The 27,461-nt window shown below is 44.6% G+C and overlaps 1 protein-coding gene across 1 annotated transcript; it reads left to right on the forward strand.

Moving 5' to 3' along the window:
- Positions 1 to 210: 210 nt before the first annotated feature.
- On the forward strand, positions 211 to 27,189 carry LOC144110408 (uncharacterized). Its single transcript, XM_077643265.1, has 6 exons — positions 211 to 324; positions 4,350 to 4,598; positions 8,523 to 8,689; positions 17,289 to 17,613; positions 24,561 to 24,899; positions 26,978 to 27,189. Exons 2-6 carry the CDS (start codon positions 4,482 to 4,484, stop codon positions 27,161 to 27,163), a joined length of 1,134 nt encoding a protein of 377 aa, XP_077499391.1. The 5' UTR covers positions 211 to 324; positions 4,350 to 4,481; the 3' UTR covers positions 27,164 to 27,189.
- Positions 27,190 to 27,461: the final 272 nt, after the last annotated feature.

Raw genomic sequence — 27,461 nt, forward strand, 5'->3', positions numbered from 1 at the left:
TCATGCCGTTGTCTTTTGCGCTGCTTCCTACACTTGAACACCTATCGACTTGTATCGACTTATTTAGCTTTTCATGAATCTATACACGTGCACCGCCGAGCTCCAACCCTCCTCCGTTTCCACTCACCCCTTAAAGTCAAAAGTGACACAGGCGCGCCCTTCTACGTTGAAATCAACTGACAGGTCTGCGACTCGCAGGCAGAGAGAAAGCGGCAGGCGGCTCAAGAGGCGCGTGGCCAGCAGCACAGCGGCTCCCTGTCCTCCTGCGAGCATCCCTACGACACACCGCTCAGCGTGCATACGAGGGACCTGGAGAGCGAGACGGTAAGGGTTAATTACCGTCCTTAATCGGCATATATACCAGGGACTCTCAAAGGCCTTTTTGAGTGGGATGGCACTCGATGGCACTTTCGCCCTTCGAACTTTTTCAAATCTTCTTGCAAACCATCTCTGCGCTACGGACATCCGGGAACTTGAGGAGTTGGTGCGCAATGTAGTTCCTGAACGCCCTTTTGAAAGTCAACTCCTGCTGAGACAACGAGTGAGGAAGCTTGGAAAATACACGGTGAATAAATACAGCGTTGTTACCATCCTGTTCTGTGGAACCGTCGTGGTATCATATGTAGGTCATTAGACATACAGGGCTGTTCCCTGGCTGTCGGCGATGTTAAAACACAAACTGTCAGCAGTCCTCCTGGACAGACTGTACCTGCAATGATGATGCCATCTGGCCCTCCTCTCCTCACACTCATCGTAGAACCACTCCCTGTGATTTCTTCGCAGGCAGTGATCGCCGAAGCCGTGATACCTGTAGGGATGAAGCCAGGCAGTTTTGAGGTTTGGAGCAACTTGGTGCGATTTTGCGACGAATATCAAGCACTCAGACAGACCGCTAGTGTTGGATTTATTTCCTCAGTGCCTGTGCCATAGTCGCATGGCAGACTCTCGAATGAGTGTGACATCTATCGGAGAGCTGCTTTCAAATCCGTTGACTAGACAGCCACGTGATCCGTGTCACTGGCGCGGTCTTCGTGGTCATGCCGGAGAGGGAATTTTACGGCGGTACCTGCGGCCGTAGAAGAAACGTGCGCTGACGTCGCACAGTACGCGGGCCTCTATAATTTCGATGGAGGTGAAATTCTAGAGGCCCGTGTACTGTGCGATGTCAGTGCATGCTAAAGAACCCCAGGTGGCCTAAATTTCCGGAGACCTTCACCACGGCGTCCCTCATAGCCTGAGTCGCTTTGGGACATTTAAACCTCCATAAACCATAAACCATCATAGCAGAAATTAGGAAAGTTGCAGTCTTAGAGCACAAAACCACTTTGTCGTCTTTAATCGGTTTGGAATGGCTTGACTCAAAGAACAGGCATGACTTTGCTAGGCGATGCAGCCAGCAAAGATGGTCAGACGTAGCCAATAGTGCCACGTAAACAAAACGCTGCTTATTGTCTGCAGGGACGCCTATCGTGAGTTTTAAACCACGGGAGCACTCCCTCGAAATTTTGGATAGCCGCAAACTTATATAAGCGGTTAGAACCTACCACCAATATCAGATAATCGTCAGTGCATGTGAACGGCTTTAGAAACAATCCTCCTGATCACCATGCCACCTTCCCATCGATGTCACTAAAGATATTGCTGAGTACGCGTGCAACCCTCGGCCGAATGTACACACTCCCGTTTCTGTACTAAGAAAGGACCGTTACACCCGATTACCGTCTGCTTCAAGAAAAAGACAAGGCTGGGCAAAATGTTTAAATGGAAACCAAACATCTGCTTATTAAGGCAGTCGGATCATTAACATCTTTGGTGCACACTCTCTTGACTGTTACCATGATGTTTTTCATGTGGCAACCACGAAAACTTATCTTCAGCATCAGTCAACAAAACTGCACCTTCCAGGATTTTCATTCATCATCACATCAAAAAAAAAAATTTCATTTGAGAACAAAAAGTTTTCTGTCACTTTGAGGGTAAAGTAGTGGTTCCAAATACCCAGCAACAACCATTTGCCTTCAGGATCATATGTGGTGTGTCTGTTGAACCGTTTTCAGAAATCTCCCTTGTTACCCAAAATCCAGGATCTTCGGGTGTAACTTCGTTTCTTTGCACATAAAGCTGGAGTGTGTATTAGGTCGAGGGTTCCATCTTTGCTTACTAATATCTCCTTGAGAGGTATCGATAGGAAGGTTGCACGATGCCGTGGAGGACTATTTATTGCTGAGGGCTTTCAGGAACGTGCACAATTATCTGATCTTGGCGGAATGTTCTAACCCTTCGAATAATATCGCGGCGGTCCTCAAGGTTTTAAGTAGTGCGCTCATGGTCTAAAATTCCGAACAGAGATTCATATTGACAATGAACTGCGTTTCCTTGCCATTTCTCGGGGGGCAATGTCGCACTATCTTTGCTGGCTGTTTCACCATCGCACTGTTAAGCTGCTTCAAGGCTCCGAGTCAAGCCATCCCAAATTGATTAAAAACGGCATGGTGGTTTCGTGAATTAAGACTGTGACTTCTAGTGCCTGCCACCGCCTCACTGCAGAATATTAAGCGTATAGGAGGTTGCCAATGTAAAAAAAAACAAAAAACTGGTTTCTCTGAAGACATCGCTTTCAGCGCAGGCGGCTAAGTCCTCTGGTAGGCTGTCAGAGGCCAACAGACGGGGTCAGGAAGGTAGTCAGTACCGTAATCAGGCTTTCATGCACTGTGTCCACAGGCTTTCCCGTGGTTTGAGAGCTTGGCTGAGAAATTCGACGTTAGGGTTATTTTTTGGGCTCCATTAAAGCTCGCTGCATTTTGCTCCGAGCTCGGCAGAACTTTAGCGGCCGGTGGCCACATAAACGAAAGGGCAGCACAACAAAACACGTCTCGCCTCTCATCGTAAATAGAAAGTGCGTTGTTTACAGAGTGCCGTTATCATGCGGTAATTTATACAACGGGCAACTTGGCTGTTTTGTGAACGTGCGGCATTTTGAGCGTGCAAATTTACACGACGGTGCTTCTCTTTACAGCATTTTAGAGCACTGCCGAAAATGTGCATGACACATTTTCTGAGCACTACTATTCTGTTTCTTCATCAGGAACAGGTAACCCCTGAGAAAGTGGAAGCCTTTTTATTAAAAAAAATATGCTAACTGATACGTCAGCCTTCAGCGACCCTGTCAGATAAAGAATTCCGTAACCTTCGTAATTCCGTGATTTTTATGCCAGGCGTTTAAATTTGTCGCCACGCGATCGCTATATCCATTGTCAACGTTGGTTTCTCTGCATGTATTCCTCCGAATTTTTTATACCTTGAGCTCGGCGCATGATAGCCTTTGTTGCTTATGCGCCATTAAACCCAACACAACACTCCTCCACGTTTTCATCAAATAATGAGCTGTTTGTCAGCGCGCGTGGTCGCTTCCTTTGAGTGACCCGCGTAGTTTGCTCTCTTTATTCATCAAAAGCATATGAAATCGCAATACGAAAAGATAATAAATGTGTGCAAGGCTTCTGCAAGAATTACACCAGCTCAATAATGTGAAACGTTTAGAAAGCGAGCGTTAAGTGAAAAAGAGGAGCAGGAATGAAGCCAGAGCTTGCACCAGACGGGGTTCGTGCGAGTCTACTCATATAAGCAGAACGATCAGATTGTCAAGCGGCAATAACGAATGTCAATCAAAGAACGCAAGCGCTTGCGCTACATGCTGCTCAGTGCGATCAATAGAATGTGAAAAGTGCGATTCAAGAAATCTTCTAGGCCTGTTTGCGTAGAATCAATTCTTGTGCGGCTTATCGACGTCTCACCCTACAACTCTCAATTCAAACCGGCAATAATATAAGTTATATATTCTCCTACCTAGGTGTTTTCTATATTTGTATCCCGCCATTTTATTACTTTGCGCTTCTCGTAAATTTTCCGCTAGGTATCATAATTCAAGAAGCAGCAAAGATTATGTACTATAAGCCAATATCAATCTAACGGTTTGCGATAACAACAGACATCCTATCTTTTGTGCCAAATTTTTTCGAGCGTTGCATGGCTGGTCTCACCAAAGAGAGTTGGTCCACCGCAAGGAGGGACTCACTTTCGGCAAACGCAGTACTGGGGCTTCGAGACGATACCACGTAATTAAGCCTAAAGTTAACCTGTTCTCATCCCAAAAGCCCTGCAAGAAATCCTTTATCGCTGGTAAAAAACCTAAATTATTTTTTAACCGGGTTAATTATGCCGCGAAATATAGTTTTATGCGCCAATAAGCAGTAGGAGCGCTAAATGCTTAGTCCAAAATAATCTTTTTTTTCTCCCAGACAAACACCCTAATGACATCTCTTGTCATATTAACACTGCTTGTGTTGCAGCTTGTGCAGGAAGACGGCGGCTCTGACGTGGAAGAGGCCGAGGGCTGGTGGTGGTGGTGCACCTGCTCCAACGTGTGGCTGGGCGGCATCGTGTTCTCCATCGTGGTGGTGCTGCCCCTCGTCTTCATTCTGATGGGCTACAAGGGACGCATCTCCCCACACGCGGGGCCCGACAGCAACGCGTCGGAGGAGAGCAACCCGTGGGACGCTGTGACGCCTCGCAAGCCACGAGAGCCGACGATCGCTCCGGTACGAAGCGACGAGTGCTTTCCTTTGCAAGCGTTTGCTTCAGGCGGGAATGAATCCATGCTGGGGCTGTATTTCGAACAGTTTAATTCCGCTTTGATTTCGTCTCTTGCCGACGTGAGTCATGAAGTAAATAGCAGGATGCGGCGTAAAGAACGTCCGATTATAGGCACTGCCGGACTGCAGTGCTTTGTCCGTGAGAGCATTCCGCTGGCATCTATGGAGGCTAGTGCCGTGCGCCAAGCATCGAGCAAAAACCCGGTCTCTCGGACATGTCGCGGCTTGCAGCTTTACTCATCCGATTCGCCCCGGCGGATTCGACGTACCCCCCCCCCCCCCCCCTCCCTTCGCAAGCACCGGCTCGAGACTGAACCGACCGACGCTTCGCCGGCATCCCCTTTCCGGCAGCAAACTGAACGGCTGAGCCCTCTCGTCCATTCGTCCAATTCAAACGGCGACCACCGGCGTTTCCTGATTGGTCGATTTGTAGTGCTGGCTGCTGCAACGGTTCCCGAGGCTATAAAAACCTAGTCGTGCTGAGCCGGAACCGCAGACGATGAGAACAAGTGAGAGCGTAGCACCATAGCAGCATTTAATTTCATAGCAGCATTTAATAACGTTCACCCTTCAATTTCATTTACGGAGTCATACTCGATGTCAACCATAAATTTTTATTGGACGTAGCAGTGGATTTGTATAGCACCATACTCACAACTAAGCTTTATAGAAACCGACCGACAGCCATCAATACCTTCATTTCCAATGTAGCCGTGCGAGGCACTGCAAGACTAGTATCCCATACAGCCAAACACTTCGCTTTAAAAATATTTTCTCAGACGATTCCGACTTTGCTGACAACTGCGGAAATCCGCGAAATGCTGTTACAAGACAAATGTACCCACCACAAATTTTTGACGACGAAATAAAACGCGCAGATGCAATGGAACGCAAGGAAATCCTTCGTTCTGATAAACACGCGGAACGACCATCAAACACCACTTTAGTGCTAACCCATTGTGCGTCAATGCCCAGTGTTAACGGCATCCTCAGGAAACATCGTAATATTCTTATGCAGAGCAGCCGCCCGACGCGAATCTTTCCACAGCCACCCAGCGTAGCATACCGTAGGTCACGGAACCTGCGCGACATGCTAACCTCATCAAACACAACTAACCCCTCTCCAACTGTCTGCCGCCCTTGCAAAAAACCGCGTTGTAAGGTATGCACTCATGTGACCACTACCGCATTGGCAAGAAGTACTGGGTCAGACTTTTACTGTAAAATAAAATGAAATTTCACTTGCAACAGCAGCTATGTTTTCTATCTGCTCGAATGCGGTGTGTGTAAGCTGCAGTACATCGGACAGACTGAACTACCCTTCAGGTTGGCATTCAATAACCACCGATCACATGCCAATACCCTTCCTAATCTTCCGCTCTCAAGACATGTCGCGACTTCCGGAAACTCGTTTGATAACATCACAACCACAATACCTGAATCTGGCTTCAAATCTCAATAACAGAGAGGTTCGAGAATCCTTCCTAATTTGCAAATTCAAAGCGCTAACCTCAGGTTTGAATGAAAACCCAGGGGAAATATCTTTTCTCTCAAAGTAGCGACAATTCTGTTCACGGAACTTTACGTGGTCGTCCTTATGGCTTCTGATGCTCAGGAATTTAACGCAGAGCATTTTTACGACGACCGGTGTGATCCAACATCACACGATTATATTGTATAGTGACGCAGCGAACGCAGCACGTGTTGATGATTGCCGTTTTTTTGTGCCCGATTTCTTGCGCTATCCATGCAGTACTGTTTAGCATGTTTGAACAAGCTCGTCTTTCTCCTTTGCTCCTTTATTCCCATCTCGAAGGTGCATGGCTCGAGCACAACACGTGTCAATTCGTAGAATACCTGTGTCCTGTATCACCTATGCCCGTGTACCTTTTTATGTTTAATGTCATTTTTTATCAGATGACGAAATGACTGGCCACGTGTTTATGTGCCATGCCTTTAACGCCGCATTGCGTCTTGATTATTCCTTTCTGCGTGCCCCAGCGCTAATTTTGTATGGTATTTTAACTTGCGGCGAGCACGCGTAAACTCCGAAAGTCTGTAAGCCTCGTTACTTACTACGTCACGCGCTTTTATTACGTTGTCATTAGATATTATTAGCTGAACACATGTCTTAGTACAGGTATTTAAGGAGCATGCACGGATGCTTTGAGATATATATATTATATATATATATATATATATATATATATATATATATATATATATATATATATATATATATATATATATATATATATATATATATATATATATATATTTAATGCACCGGCGGCATAGTTGTATTTTCTTCTGCTTTATAATTATTCCTATTTCACTGACATGAATCAAATTATTATTGTCCCATTGCTCAGCGCCACAAATTTTAAAAAATGAAAAATTCCTCTATGCATCTTGGTTTCGGTGGCTGTTGGCTACCTTCGTATGTTTTCAAACGAGCCTCTCACTTCTCTTCCCATGTCTCCTTTATATATATATATATATATATATATATATATATATATATATATATATATATATATATATATATATATATATATATATATATATATACCTGAAGGAAGCCAACAGTCACCGAAACCAAGGTGCATTGTGGAATGTTTTTTTTATAATTAATAGTGCGGATTAGTGGGAGAAAAATACTTTAATTAAGCTTTGATTTTTAAAGAAAACTACTTATAAAGCAGCAGAAAAAACAACCATGCCGCCGGTGGGATCCGAACCCACGACCTCCGAATATCGCGTCCGGTGCTCTTACCAACTGAGCTACGGCGACGGCTGTCCAATCTGCTGCTCTCGTGGGTATTCATGTTTATTGCGTGTAAGCGAACCTTGAGAGTGTTCACCAGCGCCACCCTCGCCCATAGCGGCGGACGTAGCACGTCCTGTATTACCGCGAGTGTGACAGGGAACGTCATCTAACGGCGAGGGCGGACACCGTGCTAGAGCCCTCTTATGCTACCTATGGCATCAAGACTGCCAGAACCGAGACCTCCGTTAAGCTATTAGCAGACACGTTAAGGGAAATGAGGGGCTCGTTTGACAAATACATGAAGGAAGCCAACTGTCACCGAAACCAAGGTGCATTGCGAAAGTTTTTTTTTTATAATTAATAGTGCGGATTAGTGGGAGAAAAATACTTCAATTAAGCTTTGATTTTTAAAGAAAACTACTTATAAAGCAGCAGAATAAACAACCATGCCGCCGGTGGGATCCGAACCCACGACCTCGGAATATCGCGTCCGGTGCTCATATATATATATATATAGAACTAAACCTCAAAAAGAGCCAGAATTTTAATAGAATTAAGTGGCAAATATTCCAGACTTGAGATGATGGCATCTCCAATTAAGCGTTTCATGCCCTTATGTACTACCTGCAGTTTTCCCCCGTGTGTGATGTATTAGTTTCAAGACGGCAGGAATAGAATTATTTGAGGTCACGTTGCACTACGACACCATTCCTATGCGTTACCAGAAACGTGCAAAAGTCCATCCCGCTTGCGAAGGGAGGAATATAACTGTTCAATGCAGCTCGGCTTAGTTTCTTAGCCCATGCAAAAACGTCAAAGTTTAAGGTCTTCATTGAATAAAATCTTCCGGGCAACCAAACTCGGGTCGGCATACAAGCGATCGCCAGTGACATGATTCGTTTATCTCGAATGCGGTACGCAAAGACCACGGTTTTATTAGCCAGCGTTGCTTACCGAGCCACCACAACGCGGTCTTTGTTTTCGCATTCTTTGTCACATGTACGGTAATCCATAGCACCCTAAACTACTGGACTAAAAGAGTTGGCGCATCTGGGACGTTGCGTCTGTATATTGATAGCTCGTCAATGTTCGCGCTACAGGAAGCGGCTTACGACCCGTCGGAGCTGGATCCTCCTCCACAGGATTGCGACACTTACCCTGTTACCTTGAACGAAGCAACCTTGCCGAAGCCGCCCGTGCGCCAATGGAAAGCGTCCACAACGCTTAAACCGGTCAACAGGAGAGTCTTCTGCGTTGTAAATGTCAAGTGAGTGGACAAGCGTGGCTAATTGGCCTCTCATCACGTTGCTTGTGCGCAATCCTTGTGGCCGATGATTAAGTCTGGTGTGCACAATTGCGACCAACTAAGAACGAAAGTCGCGTTGAACTTAAGTGCCGCGGCGCACTTTCGACGATAGCAAAGGAGGCTGAAACTTCGAAGGAGAAAACGGATTATGGCAAAGGACACAGAACACACCAGCGACTGTAGGCTGAAAAGGTGGCAGTGTGTGCATGCGTAGTGTGGTAGCTATGCGCGTGACGAGAGCTTGTTTCACGTCCACTGACGCTGCACAGCACACGTGCTATTTTGCCCAAGCAGCACAGGTGATTTAATTTCTTTTATTTATTACAACCTCCAAGACCACATTAAAGGGGTATGACGTAAGGTAGTGGAGTTCAGGACACATTGTTGATTCGATGGATGATTTGAATTACGACGGTCCGGAGTGAAGCACGACGGCGTTGGGCAAGTCATTCCAGTCCTTTGCAGTGCGGACAAAAAATGAGAGATGAGCACCTGTCCGGGCGGGGGATGGCACTCAGTGACCGTAAGCTGAGAACACATGGATGGATGGATGGATGGATGGATGGATGGATGGATGGATGGATGGATGGATGGATGGATGGACGGACGGACGGACGGACGGACGGACGGACGGACGGACGGACGGACGGACGGACGGACGGACGGATGGATGGATGGATGGATGGATGGATGGATGGATGGATGGATGGATGGATGGATGGATGGATGGATGGATGGATGGATGGATGGATGGATGGATGGATGGATGGATGGATGGATGGATGGATGGATGGATGGATGGATGGATGGATGGATGGATGGATGGATGGATGGATGGATGGATACGGCTGAACCCTTTAAATCGGGCGGTGGCTCAAGCCACCTAGCCATGCCATGAAATTTTACTCTTCTCTTGATTTTAGCCACCAATCAGATAGCCTTCTCTTGGTTATTTCTACCCGCTTAAAATCTACTTTCCCCTCACTGTCCTTAAACCCCAATGCCTTGAATAAATCATCCCCGCTGCTTTCCACTGTAGGGTGAAGCCCTTTACAGAAAAGTATCAAGTGTTCAGCCGTTTCCTCCTCCTCTCCGCACGCAATGCCCAACGTGTCTATCTCCTGGTACCTGACTCTATACGTCTTAGTCCGCAAAACTCCTGTCCTGGCCTCAAACAACAAAGAGCTTCCCCTTCAATTATCATAGATATTTTCTTTGACAATTTCTTGCTTAAAGATCCTGTATGTTCCCAGTGCTGATTTCGTCAGCATCCCTGTTTTCCGCAGAGTTCTCTCTGTTTCTTTAACCTCAAAGGCAAATCAAAAGCGCCGTACGGTGTGAGTGGAAGCTTAGCGAGGCAGCTGTCAGAGTACAGTATCTTTATCACACCTGTGCAGAAGAAACAGCACTCACGTTCCTGTTATTTTCATTTTTATGTTGATTCCACCTGGAGAATTTCCCTGAGGCATACTGCTTGAAGCTGCGTGTAATACCGTCTTGAGTATGCCTCCTGTTTATGGGACCCATTCACTGCAAAAAAAAAAACGTCACAAAGCTTTAAAGAGTTCAAAAATCCGCAGATTGATTTATTCGCAATTGGTATAAAAGAACAGACAGCGTAACGTCAGTCATTAACTTTCTTGGCTTAGAATCGCTGCAGACGAGACGAGCAAGGCCCCGGCCGAGATGTTTGCATTTAATATATAATATTCTTGTCAAAATAAATTATTATGAGCCCATTACTCCTGTTCCCGCGCAGGTACACGTTACAATAATGAAAAAGTGATTAAAGAATATCGAGCACACGGTAACGCATTTAAATTCTCATTTTTTAGCCAAAAAGATTAGCGATTGTAATAAATTGCCAGGTTGTGTTGTGAACAGCCCGAATATGGAAATGTTCATTGACAGCCTGAGTACCTGGCGTGTGTGATCTTTCTACTGTTCATGCATGATGTGTTTTCTCATTCTGCTATTTTCCCGTCATTTTGTCCTCACCCCTGCTTGGAGTCAGGTGACTGCGCAGTATCTACTGAAAAATATATATAGGTTTGTATGGGTCAGCAAATATGATTATGGCACATTTGGTTTGGCTTTATAGGATGGACGTCCCAAAGCGGCTCAGTTTATGAGGGACGCTGTAGTGGAGGGCTCCGGATAATTTGGACCACCTGGGGTTCTTAACGAGCACTAAAAACGAACAGTACAAGGACCATTCACATTTTTCCTCCATCGAAGTGCTACCATAGCGGGCGGGTTCGAACCCACGACTTGCGTGCACTGTGGGATGTAAGTGCACAGTAATTAACCACGGGTAATCGAAGTTATACGGAGGAGTTATACGGATAAAAACTGCCGATCCAAAAGACGCGGGTTCGATCCCGGCCGCGGCGGTCGAGTTTCGGTGAAGTTGAATTTATAGAGGCCCGTGTAGTGTGCGATCTCTGTGCACGTTAAAGAACCCCAGGTGGTCGAAATTTCCGGAGCCCTTCACTACGGCGTCTCTCATTGCCTGAGTCGCTTTGGGACGTTAAACCCCCATAAACCACAAACCACTTCCTAGGGCCTTTGCGGGAAAAGCCGTGTATTGTTCCGTGTAGTTGTGTGTCGTGAGCTTTCGAGCAACAGGACGTGATTGATTACGCGATAGCGTATACAGCTCGTCCGATCGAAAGCCCGTTGGCGTATAGTGATAGCCGGCACCGCGTGTCGGAAATAATCGGGGGCTGCGTAAACAAGAATCGTATCATGGTAATTTGTTGTCCCATTGATTGATTGCCGTATTGTAGGCCACGATGAGTTAATGAAATCATTTTAATAATAAAATGATTAAAAATAAAAAAAATTGAAAAAAGGGGTTCAAAAGTGTCAAAATGCTCAGAATGAAAAGCCAGAGTGCTTGGTGATGCTAAGAAAAGTTATAGAGTGTGTAATTGATCAATTGATTTATTGAAACAATTGAAAAATGAAAATGCATTCAAAGATGCCAAATTGCTCAGAATGGAGAACAGATGACGAGTCAAAGAACCTAAAGAGTGGCTTCAGCATCAGATGACGCACCAGAGGGCGCACGCTATCGCGTCGACTCATAAGCGCAGCGTGTATAGGAGTCCTCCAAAGTTTTAAATGCATATGCGGTGCCCGTCTGACAGGCGCTTATCGCTTACGACCAATGTGACTGATCTGTCAACTTACCCGGCAATCAGAGCAGGTAACTTGGAAACCCTGAATAAACTGCCAAACATAACACGGCTATTTGAATAAGAATTTGGTCCTCCTGTAATCTGATTCAAACACGCAACGTTTACCACAGGAACATCGAACTCCTTCTTGAGGTACTGGTTCTGCTTGGACATAGGTATTGTTATTAGTTTTATTCATTATTTTTTGTTTCGCAAAAGCTTCCCGCGAGGTAGTGGTTCTGCATGGACATAGATATTGTTATTAGTTTTATTCATTATTTTTTGTTTGGCAAAAGCTTCCCGCGAGGTAGTGGTTTTTCTTGGACATAAGTAGTGTTATTAGTTTGATTCAATATTTTTTATGTGTCAAAAGCTTCCCGGGAGATAGTGGTTCTGCTTGGACTTAGGTAGTATTATTAGTTTTGTTCATTATTTTTTATTTGGCACAAGCTTCCCGCGAGGTAGTGGTTCTGCTTGGACATATGTATTGTTATTAGTTTTATTCATTATTTTTTGTTTGCCAAAAGCTTCCCGCGAGGTTGTGGTTCTGCTTGGACATAGGTATTGTTGTTGGTTTTGTTCATTATTATTTATGTTGCAAAAGCTTCCAGAGAGGTAGTGGTTCTGCTTGACATAGGTATTGTTATTAGTTTTATTCATTATTTTTTGTTTGGCAAAAGCTTCCCGTGAGGTTGTGGTTCTGCTTGGACATAGGTAGTGTTATTAGTTTTATTCATTATTTTTTGTTTGGCCAAAGCTTCCCGCTAGGTAGTGGTTCTGCTTGGACATAGGCATTGGTATTAGATTTATTCATTATTTTTTGTTTGGTAAAAGCTTCCCGTGAGGTAGTGGTTCTGCTTGGACATAGGTAGTGTTATTACGTTTCTTCATTACTTTTTTTTGGCAAAAGCTTCCCGCGAGGTAGTGGTTCTGCTTGGACATAGGTAGTGTTATTAGCATTATTCATTATTTTTTGTTTAGCAAAAGCTTCCCGCGAGGTAGTGGTTCTGCTTGGACATAGGTAGTGTTATTACGTTTCTTCATTATTTTTTGTTTGGCAAAAGCTTCCCGCGTGGTAGTGGTTCTGCTTGGACATAGGTAGTGTTATTAGCATTAATCATTATTTTTTGATTAGCAAAAGCTTCCCGCGAGGTAGTGGTTCTGCTTGGACATAGGTAGTGTTATTAGTTTTATTCATTATTTTTTGTTTGGCAAAAGCTTCCCGCGTGGTAGTGGTTCTGCTTGGACATAGGTAGTGTTATTAGCATTATTCATTATTTTTTGTTCAGCAAAAGCTTCCCGCGTGGTAGTGGTTCTGCTTGGACATAGGTAGTGTTATTAGCATTAATCATTATTTTTTGTTTAGCAAAAGCTTCCCGCGAGGTAGTGGTTCTGCTTGGACATAGGTAGTGTTATTAGTTTTATTCATTATTTTTTGTTTGGCAAAAGCTTCCCGCGTGGTAGTGGTTCTGCTTGGACATAGGTAGTGTTATGAGCATTAATCATTATTTTTTGTTTAGCAAAAGCTTCCCGCGAGGTAGTGGTTCTGCTTGGACATAGGTAGTGTTATTAGCATTATTCATTATTTTTTGTTTAGCAAAAGCTTCCCGCGTGGTAGTGGTTCTGCTTGGACATAGGTAGTGTTATTAGCATTAATCATTATTTTTTGTTTAGCAAAAGCTTCCCGCGAGGTAGTGGTTCTGCTTGGACATAGGTAGTGTTATTACGTTTCTTCATTATTTTTTTTTGCAAAAGCTTCCCGCGTGGTAGTGGTTCTGCTTGGACATAGGTAGTGTTATTAGCATTAATCATTATTTTTTGTTTAGCAAAAGCTTCCCGCGAGGTAGTGGTTCTGCTTGGACATAGGTAGTGTTATTAGTTTTATTCATTATTTTTTGTTTGGCAAAAGCTTCCCGCGTGGTAGTGGTTCTGCTTGGACATAGGTAGTGTTATTAGCATTATTCATTTTTTTTTGTTTAGCAAAAGCTTCCAGCGTGGTAGTGGTTCTGCTTGGACATAGGTAGTGTTATTAGCATTATTCATTATTTTTTGTTTAGCAAAAGCTTCCCGCGTGGTAGTGGTTCTGCTTGGACATAGGTAGTGTTATTAGCATTAATCATTATTTTTTGTTTAGCAAAAGCTTCCCGCGAGGTAGTGGTTCTGCTTGGACATAGGTAGTGTTATTAGTTTTATTCATTATTTTTTGTTTGGCAAAAGCTTCCCGCGTGGTAGTGGTTCTGCTTGGACATAGGTAGTGTTATTAGCATTATTCATTATTTTTTGTTTAGCAAAAGCTTCCCGCGTGGTAGTGGTTCTGCTTGGACATAGGTAGTGTTATTAGCATTAATCATTATTTTTTGTTTAGCAAAAGCTTCCCGCGAGGTAGTGGTTCTGCTTGGACATAGGTAGTGTTATTACGTTTCTTCATTATTTTTTTTTTGCAAAAGCTTCCCGCGTGGTAGTGGTTCTGCTTGGACATAGGTAGTGTTATTAGCATTAATCATTATTTTTTGTTTAGCAAAAGCTTTCCGCGAGGTAGTGGTTCTGCTTGGACATAGGTAGTGTTATTAGTTTTATTCATTATTTTTTGTTTGGCAAAAGCTTCCCGCGTGGTAGTGGTTCTGCTTGGACATAGGTAGTGTTATTAGCATTATTCATTATTTTTTGTTTAGCAAAAGCTTCCCGCGTGGTAGTGGTTCTGCTTGGACATAGGTAGTGTTATTAGCATTAATCATTATTTTTTGTTTAGCAAAAGCTTCCCGCGAGGTAGTGGTTCTGCTTGGACATAGGTAGTGTTATTAGTTTTATTCATTATTTTTTGTTTGGCAAAAGCTTCCCGCGTGGTAGTGGTTCTGCTTGGACATAGGTAGTGTTATTAGCATTAATCATTATTTTTTGTTTAGCAAAAGCTTCCCGCGTGGTAGTGGTTCTGCTTGGACATAGGTAGTGTTATTAGCATTAATCATTATTTTTTGTTTAGCAAAAGCTTCCCGCGTGGTAGTGGTTCTGCTTCGACATAGGTAGTGTTATTAGCATTAATCATTATTTTTTGTTTGGCAAAAGCTACCCGCGAGGTAGTGGTTCTGCTTGGACATAGGTAGTGTTATTACGTTTCTTCATTATTTTTTGTTTGGCAAAAGCTTCCCGCGTGGTAGTGGTTCTGCTTGGACATAGGTAGTGTTATTAGCATTAATCATTATTTTTCGTTTAGCAAAAGCTTCTCGCGAGGTAGTGGTTCTGCTTGGACATAGGTAGTGTTATTAGTTTTATTCATTATTTTTTGTTTGGCAAAAGCTTCCCGCGTGGTAGTGGTTCTTCTTGGACATAGGTAGTGTTATTAGCATTATTCATTATTTTTTGTTTAGCAAAAGCTTCCCGCGAGGTAGTGGTTCTGGTTGTACATAAGTAATGTTATTAGTTTTATTCATTATTTTTTGTTTGGCAATAGCTTCCCGCGAGGTAGTGGTTCTGCTTGGACATAGGTATTGTTATTAGTTTTATTCATTATTTTTTGTTTGGCAAAAGCTTCCCGCGTGGTAGCGGTTCTGCTTGGACATAGGTAGTCTTATTAGCATTATTCATTATTTTTTGTTTAGCAAAAGCTTCCCGCGAGGTAGTGGTTCTGGTTGGACATAAGTAATGTTATTAGTTTTATTCATTATTTTTTGTTTGGCAATAGCTTCCCGCGAGGTAGTGGTTCTGCTTGGACATAGGTATTGTTATTAGTTTTATTCATTATTTTTTGTTTGGCAAAAGCTTCCCGCGTGGTAGTGGTTCTGCTTGGACATAGGTAGTGTTATTAGCATTATTCATTATTTTTTGTTTAGCAAAAGCTTCCCGCGAGGTAGTGGTTCTGCTTGGACATAGGTAGTGTTATTAGCATTAATCATTATTTTTTGTTTAGCAAAAGCTTCCCGCGAGGTAGTGGTTCTGCTTGGACATAGGTAGTGTTATTAGTTTTATTCATTATTTTTTGTTTGGCAAAAGCTTCCCGCGTGGTAGTGGTTCTGCTTGGACATAGGTAGTGTTATTAGCATTATTCATTATTTTTTGTTTGGCAAAAGCTTCCCGCGAGGTAGTGGTTCTGCTTGGACATAGGTATTGTTATTGGTTTTGTTCATTATTTTTTATGTTGCAAAAGCTTCCCGAGAGGTAGTGGTTCTGCTTGACATAGGTATTTTTATTAGTTTTATTCATTATTTTTGTTTGCCAATAGCTTCCTGATGTTTCATTTCTATGTGCGTGAATGGAATTTGCTCTTCTGGCGGTTTATGCAAAATAAAAGGGAAGGAAGACATATTTTCCAGCCACGGGAACTGCTGTCGCTATCTTAGACACCCGAGCTGCGACTGGGCGAAGGTGAAACGACACGGGTGAAGATTTGAATGCGAAAACGGGGTAGAAGAAGTAGGAAGTATATGGGTGAGTGAAATACATCAACCTACTACGCAGAATCGCACACACATGCACACTAAACATAAAGTAAAAGTTCTCGCGCACTGGTGTCCAGGCCCAGTTCCCTACACGACGCGACCAGTCAATGTGAATATAGCCGCACGTGCGCTATATTTACAAGCCGTGCGCGTGTTGCCTTGTTTCACCTTGTATCATGCGCACGGCACACTATACTACACTATAGCTACAAGGGTGTGGTGCCCGGCTGCCTTTCGTCCACGGGCAGCTCACGTGGAGCATCCTGTCACTGGTCGGACAATTAGAGCTTATACTTCATACGACTGCTGCATTGCAAGGGTGCCTATGTGCCCTTAATACCAGACTCGAAGCGTGATCTCGAGAACAATTTTGCTCTTTGCCAGGCACGCAGGGAAATTAGATGCAATTAATGTCATGGTGCCGGGAATGACGACAGTGATGACTGCCACCACGAAGTAGAAGAGAAGACTACGGAGAACAACCCTTACAAATGTTTTTTAGACAGTTTATAGACTGTCCATGGACAAGACTTCTGTCTATTAAGTGTATTAACTGTAATAAGGGAGTAATTACTCATTTGCATCCTCCCAAGCGCAGCCATACGGCTTTTACAAATCTACTCCACCTTGGGGGATTCCCCTAAACCTTTGACCAAGTGTATAGACTGTCTAGACAAACCGTAGAGAACAGTATATGGGCAGTACAAATCGTGTAGACCGTCTATAGACAATCTATAGATTTATTGCCGTACACTTTTAGTGGACTTTTGTCTATAGCCAGTTTATAGACTATGAATTGACGAAAATAAATATATATAGGAAGGCAATAGACGCTATAAAAGCTATAGGCTGTCTATAGACCATTTTTTAAATAAATAAACTGTTTGTGCTTCGAAATTTATGTGTATGCTCTGGTTTAGTGGTCTCCTACGTGTTCTATCGCAGGTACACCTTTCAGCGGCAGTACAGCAAGGGTTTCGAATACAGCATCTCCTCTATCCCGAGTCGCTACTGCGCGGCGTTGGTGTACTACTCTAAGACCGTTGATTTGTCTGGCAATATCCGCTACAAGGAAGAGGGAAGACATATCGACGAAGCTCTGACCGCGCTCTTCCAAGCTGCTAGTGACCCGTTCCGAAAGCGCACCATTCCCATCTACCTGACTATCGGCGGGTCGCGGAAAGATAGCCGCCCAATATTGAATACTTTGAAGGACGCCTCACCGTTCGGGGAGTTCATCAGATCCCTCAGGGGTTCCTCCAATTTTCAGGTAACGTGCGCCAACAACAAGCTATAGTTACGTTTGCTTTCGACCAGCCTTACGGGCATACTTTGCAAGTTCCAACAGTTGAATTGAATGACACCAATCGCTGCTGAGTGTCGCGTAAAGGTTGCGTGTATAAATCTTTGCCAGTATAATGCGGTTTTCTTTCGAAGCGAAAAGCTTCACTACGCTAGGTAAAGCAGTCGTCGCGTAGGCCGGAGGATGACCTTGAACGACCTTCAGGCCAACCACGTTAGCCATGTCTGACCATATGTGATACAATTACGGTGTCGAACCCTTGACGCATGGCCTTTAGTTTACCTTTGATCTCTGAGCTTTAACACTGGGTGACCTTTAGGTTGACCTTTGACCTTAAGAACATCCGGTGGGGTGATGTGAAGCCACGTGATGACATCCGATGGGGTGTCGTAAGACCATGTGATACACGTCATAGCCACGTGGTAGTGTGGGTACATGTAGAACGGTTGTGGCGAGCGTGTAGCGGAGCTGCCATGGACGAGCCTCAGACACTTAGCAAGCGTGCTTGCTTTTCGATGAATTCCAGGGTTAGCCAAGTTAAGCCACTGCCAATTTTTTCGATGCAAGAAGGCTAGAACAGGAACTTCAAGAATCGAACGTGTCGTTCACTCTCCAAACGTGCGCGACATAGACAGTTTGGAGACGTTGAAATTGAAATGTAAAAATTTTAATAGCCGCACTCTTTCGGTGTACCCTAGAAAACTGCCTTTACTGCAGCGATGCTGTAACTAGCGCGGAAAATCCCCAGTTCCATCCAGATTAAAAACACTCTCTCCGCTCATAAAGGCATAAAATACTGCGGAAATGTTTATTGATTAGCGCTGAATAACACAATGTTTGGATACTTCGTTAAGTATAAGTAAAAATTGTTTACCTTGACTAGAGATTGTATTATAAAGCATTCGCGTTTGCCGTTCAATCTCGTTTCGGGATTTACCATGCAACAAAAATTCTCGTTTACATTTCTCAAACTATCAGGAGCACTTCCTTTCCTTGCCAAAATGAGCAATGTTATTGGAATAAATAAGTGGAGTGACTCAGTACTACTGCCTTTTAGTGCACATGCAAAGAGTTGGACGTGCTATCTATAGGAGGATTGTATTCTATTATTCATATAATTGCAGCCTTATACTGGCATCTAAAAAATATGTATAATCAATTTTATACATTATGACTAAATGACTTACTAAATTGTTTTTTGGTAAGCCCGTGTTGATCACTGCCACAATATCTATGCAACTAGAAGCTGCTAGCATGTTGTCGCACTTTGATTAAAGTGTGATCTCAGTTGATCGGTACCTTGTGAAGCCGTGTCGGAAGTCAATAAATGAAGCACATTGCGCAGTGCTTCTAAAATTTTAATCTGTAGCATATCGTCTAGGTCGAGAATCGATAAATTGACGCTTGCGTAATAATTCTTGAGCGCATTTGTACGTACACGTTTATTGCGTAGGTACGACTCCTTATAGCTTCGTTATTGCTGGAGCCGCCGTGGTGGTTCAGTGGTTATGGTGCTCGGTTGCTTGCTCCAAGGACGCGGGTTCGATCCTGGCCACGGCGTCGCATTTGTTAGATGTAAAATGCTGGTTCCCCGTGTAGTGTGATATCAGAGCACGTTAAAGAGCCCCAGGTGGTCGAAATTTCTGGAGCCCTTCACTACGGCGTCTCTCGTAGCCTGAGTCACTTTGGTACGTTAAACCCATGTAAACCAAACCAGCTTTGCGGGACAATCGCGTACTCCTGGTTTAATCCTTGCGAACACTTGTAAACACTCTTCACATTACCACACTTCTGGTTACTTTTCTTGCGTTCTTGAAAATGCAGCTTAGGCCGGCCCATAGTGTACTTTATTAAGCAGGTTTAACGATGCTTTGAATTCTTACTGAAGGACGACTTAGGCACAGTGCCAGGGCCCAACGCTGTGCATATGACATAAGTGCCAGAGTTCACATTGCGGATGTTGAGTGTCCACTTACAGCTAGCTAAACAGAAAGGGCTGCCACTATGACGTCAGACCTGACGGGCTGCTGGCCCAGTAGAGCAGGGCTGCGACATGCGGCAAGAAATATTTACTACCGGCATGCCATTTCGTACTTCGGTGATGCGAAACCTACCCGCCGCTGTGGCTCAGTGGTTAGGCCGCTCGGCTACTGATCCGGAGTTCCCGGGTTCGAACCCGACCGCGGCGGCTGCGTTTTTATGGAGGCAAAACGCTAAGGCGCCCGTGTGCTGTGAGATGTCAGTGCACGTTAAAGATCCCCAGATGGTCTAAATTATTCCGGAGCCCTCCACTACGGCGCCTCTTTCTTCTTTCATTCCCTCCTTTATCCCTTCCCTTACGGCGCGGTTCAGGTGTCCGGCGATATATGAGACAGATACTGCGCCATTTCCTTTCCCCAAAAACCAATTATTATTATTGTGCGCTACTGGTGGCGTTTAAATTATGACCTCGGACTCTATGCTTCCGCCTGGTGTTCTCCTAAAAACTGGCTCTTAACTGACATTGTATCTGCCGCCCGTAGTCGAATGCAAGACGAGAAAAGAGCGGCTTTTCTCCGTTAAGAAACCCCCTTCCAGCCATTGGCGGTGGCCGATTATCATCCAGCATAACTATGCAGGGAGTGGTGTGGCAGTGCAGAGACCGTGCTATTCCCGACAATGCAGGGAGAGGACTATCCCACTTCATCCGACACTCCCCGCAATGTGACGCTAGCAGGTTCTTCAGGATCGGCCGACGCTGTGGGTTGGAACGGGGTTCTTTGACGGGGAAAAGCTGCTTTTGTCTTCACTTTATTAAAGCGAAAGCTTTACCAGACTATTACCCCTGCCACACTAGCAAATTTAATGTCATTCCAATCGAATGTCATTCGATGCCTCGAATGTCATTTCGGTGTCTTTCGGTGCTACACGGTAAAAAATAATGTCATTCGATGGCAGTAACGATCAGTGAAAAAAAAATAGTACAATTCAAGCACATCAACGCGCATAAAGTGTTACAAATTGTTGTGTAGTGTTTTAAAAGCGGGCGAGAACATTTCTGGGCAATGTTATAACCTTAAAATATTATTTCTCGCCATTCTGCGGCACCTCAGCCATCAAAAGCCAAGCCAAGTACAAAGTCAACCGCAAATCCGAAAACTGTAAACAAACAGAATGGCTGACACGGTGGCGCGTGGCGACGCGTGGAGCGTGGAAATGACTTCTGAAAGGTGAAGTGCTCAGTGACATCTTTAAGTACTTCCGAGCTAAACGAACATGTAACGCCAACCAGAAAGAAACACGCAACGCAATATGATCATGGTCGGCTGCTGCCGTTGGCTGCTGCTGGGACCGAGAGCTACAAGTGTGAAGAAGTTCGCACCAAAATTAACATTTTTTAGCAGAACTAAATAAATACAATTTCTAACTTTGACAGTGCGCAGACGACTTTTTTCGCGTCGTTGTTTCTACTGCGGGTATGGTGTCCAGAGTACACACATTCGGTTCGACGTCGAATGCGAATGAGTTTCGAGAATTCATTCGATAGCGAATGTCATTCGAACCTAATGACATTAAATGTTCCCGTGCAGCAGCAGATTAATCGCATTAGGTGCGAATGCCATTCGAAACGAATGACATTAAATTTGCTAGTGTGACAGGGGTATATGCCGGCGGGGATCGTGTCCGCAAAATGTGTCGGCAGCAGATGTGGGCAACTCAGAAGAGGTAGCGTCAAACGAGTGGGTGTAATCGAAAGATGATGATGTGAGGATGCTGCCAAAAAGAAAATCGAAATCGGATGAATAGTTAATTAGAGCCAAAGATGTCGAATAAGTGGAGGGGTTCAGAGCAAAAGTGCCGCGAGATTTGAAAACGCCGGATGTAGGCAGAGCTACAGCGTAGTGTCAGATTTGAAAAACCGGAAGTGTGGACGGAACCAAAGCGTGGCGCCAAGTTTGAAAACTCGAAATGGGCAATCACGTGACCAGTGATAAATGATCGATACGTAACCAAGAGATAGAAAAAAAATGATAAATTAGACGCAATTAGGCAATTAATGAGAATGAAAAGATAATGGACGGGTATATAGTGAGTGGCCGGGAACGAGGCATGGTAGAAAATTTGAAAAATCGAAATGGTTGCCGGAATGAAACGAGGGTATAATCAGAGTTAATCGATAACCAATCAATCAAGTGAACGAGAATGCAACCATGGCGCCATATTTTAAAGGCGACCAGTGTCGAGGATGCATCAACGCTTTCGCACTCTTCCAAAGCGTGTAGCCGCAGTGATCTCTAATTTTTCGGCTATAGGGAACTATCACAAAAGTTCACTCCTTACTGTAGAAAAATATGGGATATAGTTTCAATCAATCAATTTATTTAGCATTGCTTTCAATACAGAAATAAACCTCCGAAAATAAACTTTTTAAATGATATAAAAAAAGCCGTTGTAGATTTTTTTCATGCCATATCTGACCACATAGCAGTGAAAGTAAATTAATAAATTCCTGAATGCTCACACTTTGAAGTAAGTTTACCCCTGTAGAACTTCAGATAAGGTTAGCCATGAAAATTTCTCTGCTTATGAATTCTACAAACAAAGCATAGTTATGCCTGATCACGTTCGGTAACTCCTGTTATGGACTCATTTTCTAGCCAGCGCAAAGGTAACTGAGGAAAATATACGTTTCTGTAAATGGCACTGAATTAGAAAATGCTGCTTCGATAGTGTCTGTCGCATAAGTGTTGTCCCATCTTATCCGCAAATTATGGCTTAAAGGTTCAAGATAAGCAAAGCGATAGTTCTAATTATTTTATTTCCTTTATAACGGGCGATATCGATCAGCATAGGCATTCCTATGAAGCCAGATTCCTGTGTCTTGTGCTTTAGCGGTCATTCAACCAGTCTTAGTTTTCAGTGAATATACTCAGTACGAAAGGGCTTTCCTTGTCGACTCGCGCGCGTTTCGCTGTATTGTTGGCGAAACCCTTCGACTCGAGCGAAATTGATGTTTATTCGGAAAATACCTAGTCTAGTTATTAAAATTATTCTCTTCAAGAATATAAAGATGCAGGCTGTTATTATTCAATTGCTTAAACTCTAGTTAAGAATAGCCACGACCCTGTTAATATTGGCAAAGTGCGGTCTGTACGAAACCGAAAACGTTTTAGAGCGAGAGCCGTACTCCTCGGGTTTCAACTTCCGATTTCGATGTGGATGAGACAATGACCTTCAATACCTCACAAGGTCAAACCGAACTTGACTGCTTGGTGGTATGTCTCAATTTATGGTGTATGACCACGTGATCATGTGAGTATGACCATTGGGCACCTCATCTTGACATTTGATTTGAGAAAGTGGACACCACATCGACAATTACCTTCAATGCCCCGCAAGGTCAAACCGAACTTGACTGCCTGGTGGTATGGCCCAAGTTATGGTAGTGTGACCACGTGATCATGTGCGTATGACCGTTGGGCACCTGATCTTGACATCTCATTTGAGAAAGTGGGCACCACATCGACAATGTCCTTCAATGCCTCACAAGGCCAAACCGAACTTAACTGCCTGGTGGTATGGCCCAAGTTATGGTAGTGTGACCACGTGATCATGTGAGTATGACCATTGGGCACCTGACCTTGACATTTGATTTGAGAAAGTGGACACCACATCGACAATGACCTTCAATGCATCACAAGGTCAAACCGAACTTAATGCCTGGTCGTATGGCCCATGTTATGGTAGTGTGACCACGTGATCATATGAGCATGACCATTGGGCACCTGATCTTGGCATTTGATTTGAGAAAGGGGGCACCACATCGACAATGACCTTCAATGCCTCACAAGGTCAAACCGAACTTAACTGGGTATGGTGGTATGGCCACTTGAACATATGGCTTTGACCATTGGGTTCCTGCCTGGCCCAAAAGCCTCAGGACTCATTTTGTGCATAAGAAAGTGTAAGCTGCTAATATATATGTACTATTGTAACTTGCACTTTTGTATTTTGCCTTATGTGTATGTACTATAGTGTAATATTGATACTGTATATCTTCTGTAAAAGTGTCCTTTCTTACTATTTTTCCTTACTGTAATGTGATTGTAATGTGCATGTCTTATGTTGGTTGGTGTACCTTTCATGCTGCGTTAAATTAGCAACTTGTTCGCTACTGTCATGTAATGGTCCCCTGGACCTTTGTCACGCTTTGTGCACAGCTTTTAGCCCAGGGTGACCAGCCAGATTTCTCTGGTAAATACGTTGCATTGATTGGTTGATTGACCTTGACACTTGATTTGAGACAGTGGGCACCTGACCTTGACCTTTGACCTTGACATTTGATTTGAGACCATTCAGACCATGCTTAACTGAGCTTTCGCTCGTATAACGAGGTTCAAGCCACGTTGAACCCCAGCTGTTTTTTTTTCGCTGCTCAAAGTGAACACCGTATATTCAAAAACACTATCTAGTACTCGCCTGCTGTTTCAACTTCCTTGCCGCTACTAATCGGGAGGCAAACTGCATGTCACTGCTAAGAGGAACGGAATAAAACGATACCCCTGTGGGCTAAGCACAAGTGGTGCCATAGCACACAACATGTGGTGTGGCATTTTTTGAAAGATTGATCTGCGAAACGTCTGGAACAAAAGTGGCAACCTAACGCTTGCGTTTGCCTTTTGAAGTGTCTGATATCGGTGCTTTAAAATTTCCATGTAAGGTCCTTAGCAGCAGAGGTAAAAGGCACAATATTGGAAGTGTATTGGTGAAGGCCGGTCCTAGAAAGGACCAGTGTGAAACCATTAGTTTCCAATATTGGTCCAATTACCTGTGCTGCTTGAGACGTATGTTGGCGTTATTACGTCAGGACCGCTTTTTTTAGCCCTATGATTACGACAAAAACTACGACTCGCTCGACTCGTCTTTATTTGCAGGGCATAAACCTGGACTGGAACTGGCCTGGAGACATCTGCACCGGTTATTCCGGCAGGACACCTGATTATATCAAGGCTTTTACTGATGCTGTTAAAAATGAGAAATTCGGCGTTATGCTTACGGTGCCCCCGTTGCTGAGTTACCTCGACAAGTACGGACTTCCGAAAGTGCTCCCAGACCTGGACTACGTCATTGTGACTACGCACAAGCTGCGTCGCCCGGGCGTGGTCGCGTGCGCTGGCGAGCGGAGCCTGGCAGCCAAAGCATACCGCAAGATTCGGGACAGCTTCGCTTCTGCGGACAGAGAAATTCGCCGCAAGTTCGCGTACAGCATTTCGGTACGCCGCAGCACACAGATGTCGCTATAACCGCAGCGTCCGCGTGGCGGTCATCATTTCCTTCAGCAAAGAGAGCATGACCACAGTGTGAATGGAGGGGTGGCTGAATGCTAATGGCGTCCCTGTTGAAATGGTGTATTTACTACGCTAGGTAAAGCAGCCGTCGCGTAGGCCGGAGAATGACCTTGAACTACCTTCAGCCCAACCAGGTTAGCCATGTATGACCATATGCGGTACAGTTATGGTGCCGAACCCTTGACCCCTGACCTTGACCCATGACATTTAGTTGAACTTTGACCTTTGACATTAAGTGACCTTTGGGTTGACCTTTGACCTTAAGAACATCCCGTGGGGTGATGTAAAGCCACGGGATGACATCCGATGGGGGTGTCGTAAGACCATGTGATACCACGTCATATATAGCCACGTGGTCGTGCGGGTATATATAGAACGGCTGCCGCGAGCGTGTAGCAGAGCTGCTATGGACGAGCCTCAGACGCTTAGCAAGCGTCCTTGCTTTTCGCTGAGTTCCAGGGTTTGCCAAGCAGGGCGAATGCCAATTTTTTCTGCTCAGTAGGGAAAAAACTGTTAGGGCGGTTTCAAGCGAGCGATACCATACTCCTTTGTGAGCCTCGTCGCACGATAGCCACTGTTTTTTTGTTTTGTTTTTATTTTCAGATAGGCGCTGACATCTTCAAGCTGGAACACACGGCGGAAGTGAAACATCTGGCGCCCGTCAAGCGACTCTCGGCTGTGTTCAATGGCCGAGAAATTATGCTGGGCAAGACAAGCTACCCGGACGTGTGTGATCTCCTGGTGGTAGATCGGAACTCCGACGAAGAGTGTCGCGTGGTCGCTGGCAGTCGGACACAGAGCAAGCAACACGGGCTTGAGCAGGAGGTGGGCCTTGCAGAGTGAAATTCCTCTTAGCTGCTAAGAAAGAGCACCTGGTGTCATCGCCATCGCCACAAACATGCCTCTTTGTGAAGCTTATCATCCACAATGGCTTCCACACCGCCTATCCTCTAAAGTCACGGCGTCTAAGCAACAAACCCGTTCCTGCCCTAAGCTTGCATACGTGGCTTCCTATGTAGGCTCAAAGGGCAACGGCACCACTATTTCAGAATGCCGCTATATTCAAGGATTCAAATCTATATTGGCCGTAGATAAAGCATGCCAAGTGTTTTTGCACTAGCATTAGAAATAGCGACGTAATCGGTGATTGAATTTTAGGCTTCTCCTCAATGCACTAAAGAAGTGCGGAAAAGTTTGTGACGTCGTCTTTGCGCTGTGTGAATGAAAGCATGAAATGCCAACTTGCCCAACAACTGATTTTAATCGCACAGTACATGGTTCCTTCGCATTTCACCTCCATCGAAATGCGACCGCCGCGACCGTAATCGAACCCGCGTCTTTCTGGTCAGTAGCCGAGCACCGTAACAACTGAGCCACTGTAGCGGCCTTAAGAACTTTCGAATCGTATAGCAAACATAAAAAAAACAAAATGTGTATACTGAAATGCTTCATTTGGCTGCGGCCCCATTCGGGCACTGCGCAAAGAAAAAGTACTATTTAGGCAACACACAATTTTTACGTGATGTGCTCAAGCTGCTTTCCGCAATTGCGATGCACAGCTGATTAAAGCGTGTGTGTGGGAATTTTTTTCCAGTCATATTCCAGCACGTTTCTTCAGATCTTCGAGGTAGGCCGGTTCGGTGTCGAAAAACCTGATCTTCGACATGCTCCCAGAGAAAGAAATCAATGTGTGATCTCATGAGGGTGACCTAACTAGGAGGCCAGGCTGTAGCCACCACGCCCAGTCTATTAAGAACTCTTCCACGAGTTGTACAGCTGGAAAAGAAAAATTAAGATGTGATCCGTCATGCTGGCGCCACATGCCTACTGCGTATGCGCAAGCACATTGTCAGACTGGCTGACGTGAACCATACAGTTTTAACGTTTGGAGATACAATAAGGACGTAATTTTTCTGACAACTCACGCTCAAAATGTGCTCACAAAAGCCTGATTGCAGGTGTTTTTTTTTTCTCTGGCGAAATTTACCTTCGACCGAATGCAGGTGGCAGCACTGGCGGGGCCCCAAGAGCTTCAGCGTCGCATCAGCAGCTCGTACGAAGAGGGAATGGGCGACGCACCCGTCGCTGTGTTCGACGTCTTCCTGGACGACGACCCCCAGAGGCGCTGCACAGAGACCAACATGGAGGCGCCTCTGCTCCAGACGATCGCCGAGACTGGGCCCTCTTGATAGCTGCGACGACTATAGCCCTCCGCAAAGACATGGCACCGTAACTGCCAAGCGTGCTGCGGGCATATTTTTATAGTTTTTGGTTTATCCGTTTACTACTTTTCTTTTTCGTCAGGGTGAGATAAGTGTGAGACAGCTGTGCGCAAATATTGCTGCATACGTCAACGTGATCACATACCAAAGCAAAGGCAAGCCTCCACTATCGTACGCCTACATTGTCGGACGTTTACGTGATCGCACACCTAGCTGCAGGCACACGACGTGTACGATAAATACACGAGGGGTGCACGATTGCATA

This window comes from Amblyomma americanum, chromosome 11 (genome assembly GCF_052857255.1).
Source record: "Amblyomma americanum isolate KBUSLIRL-KWMA chromosome 11, ASM5285725v1, whole genome shotgun sequence".
NCBI lineage: Eukaryota > Metazoa > Arthropoda > Arachnida > Ixodida > Ixodidae > Amblyomma > Amblyomma americanum.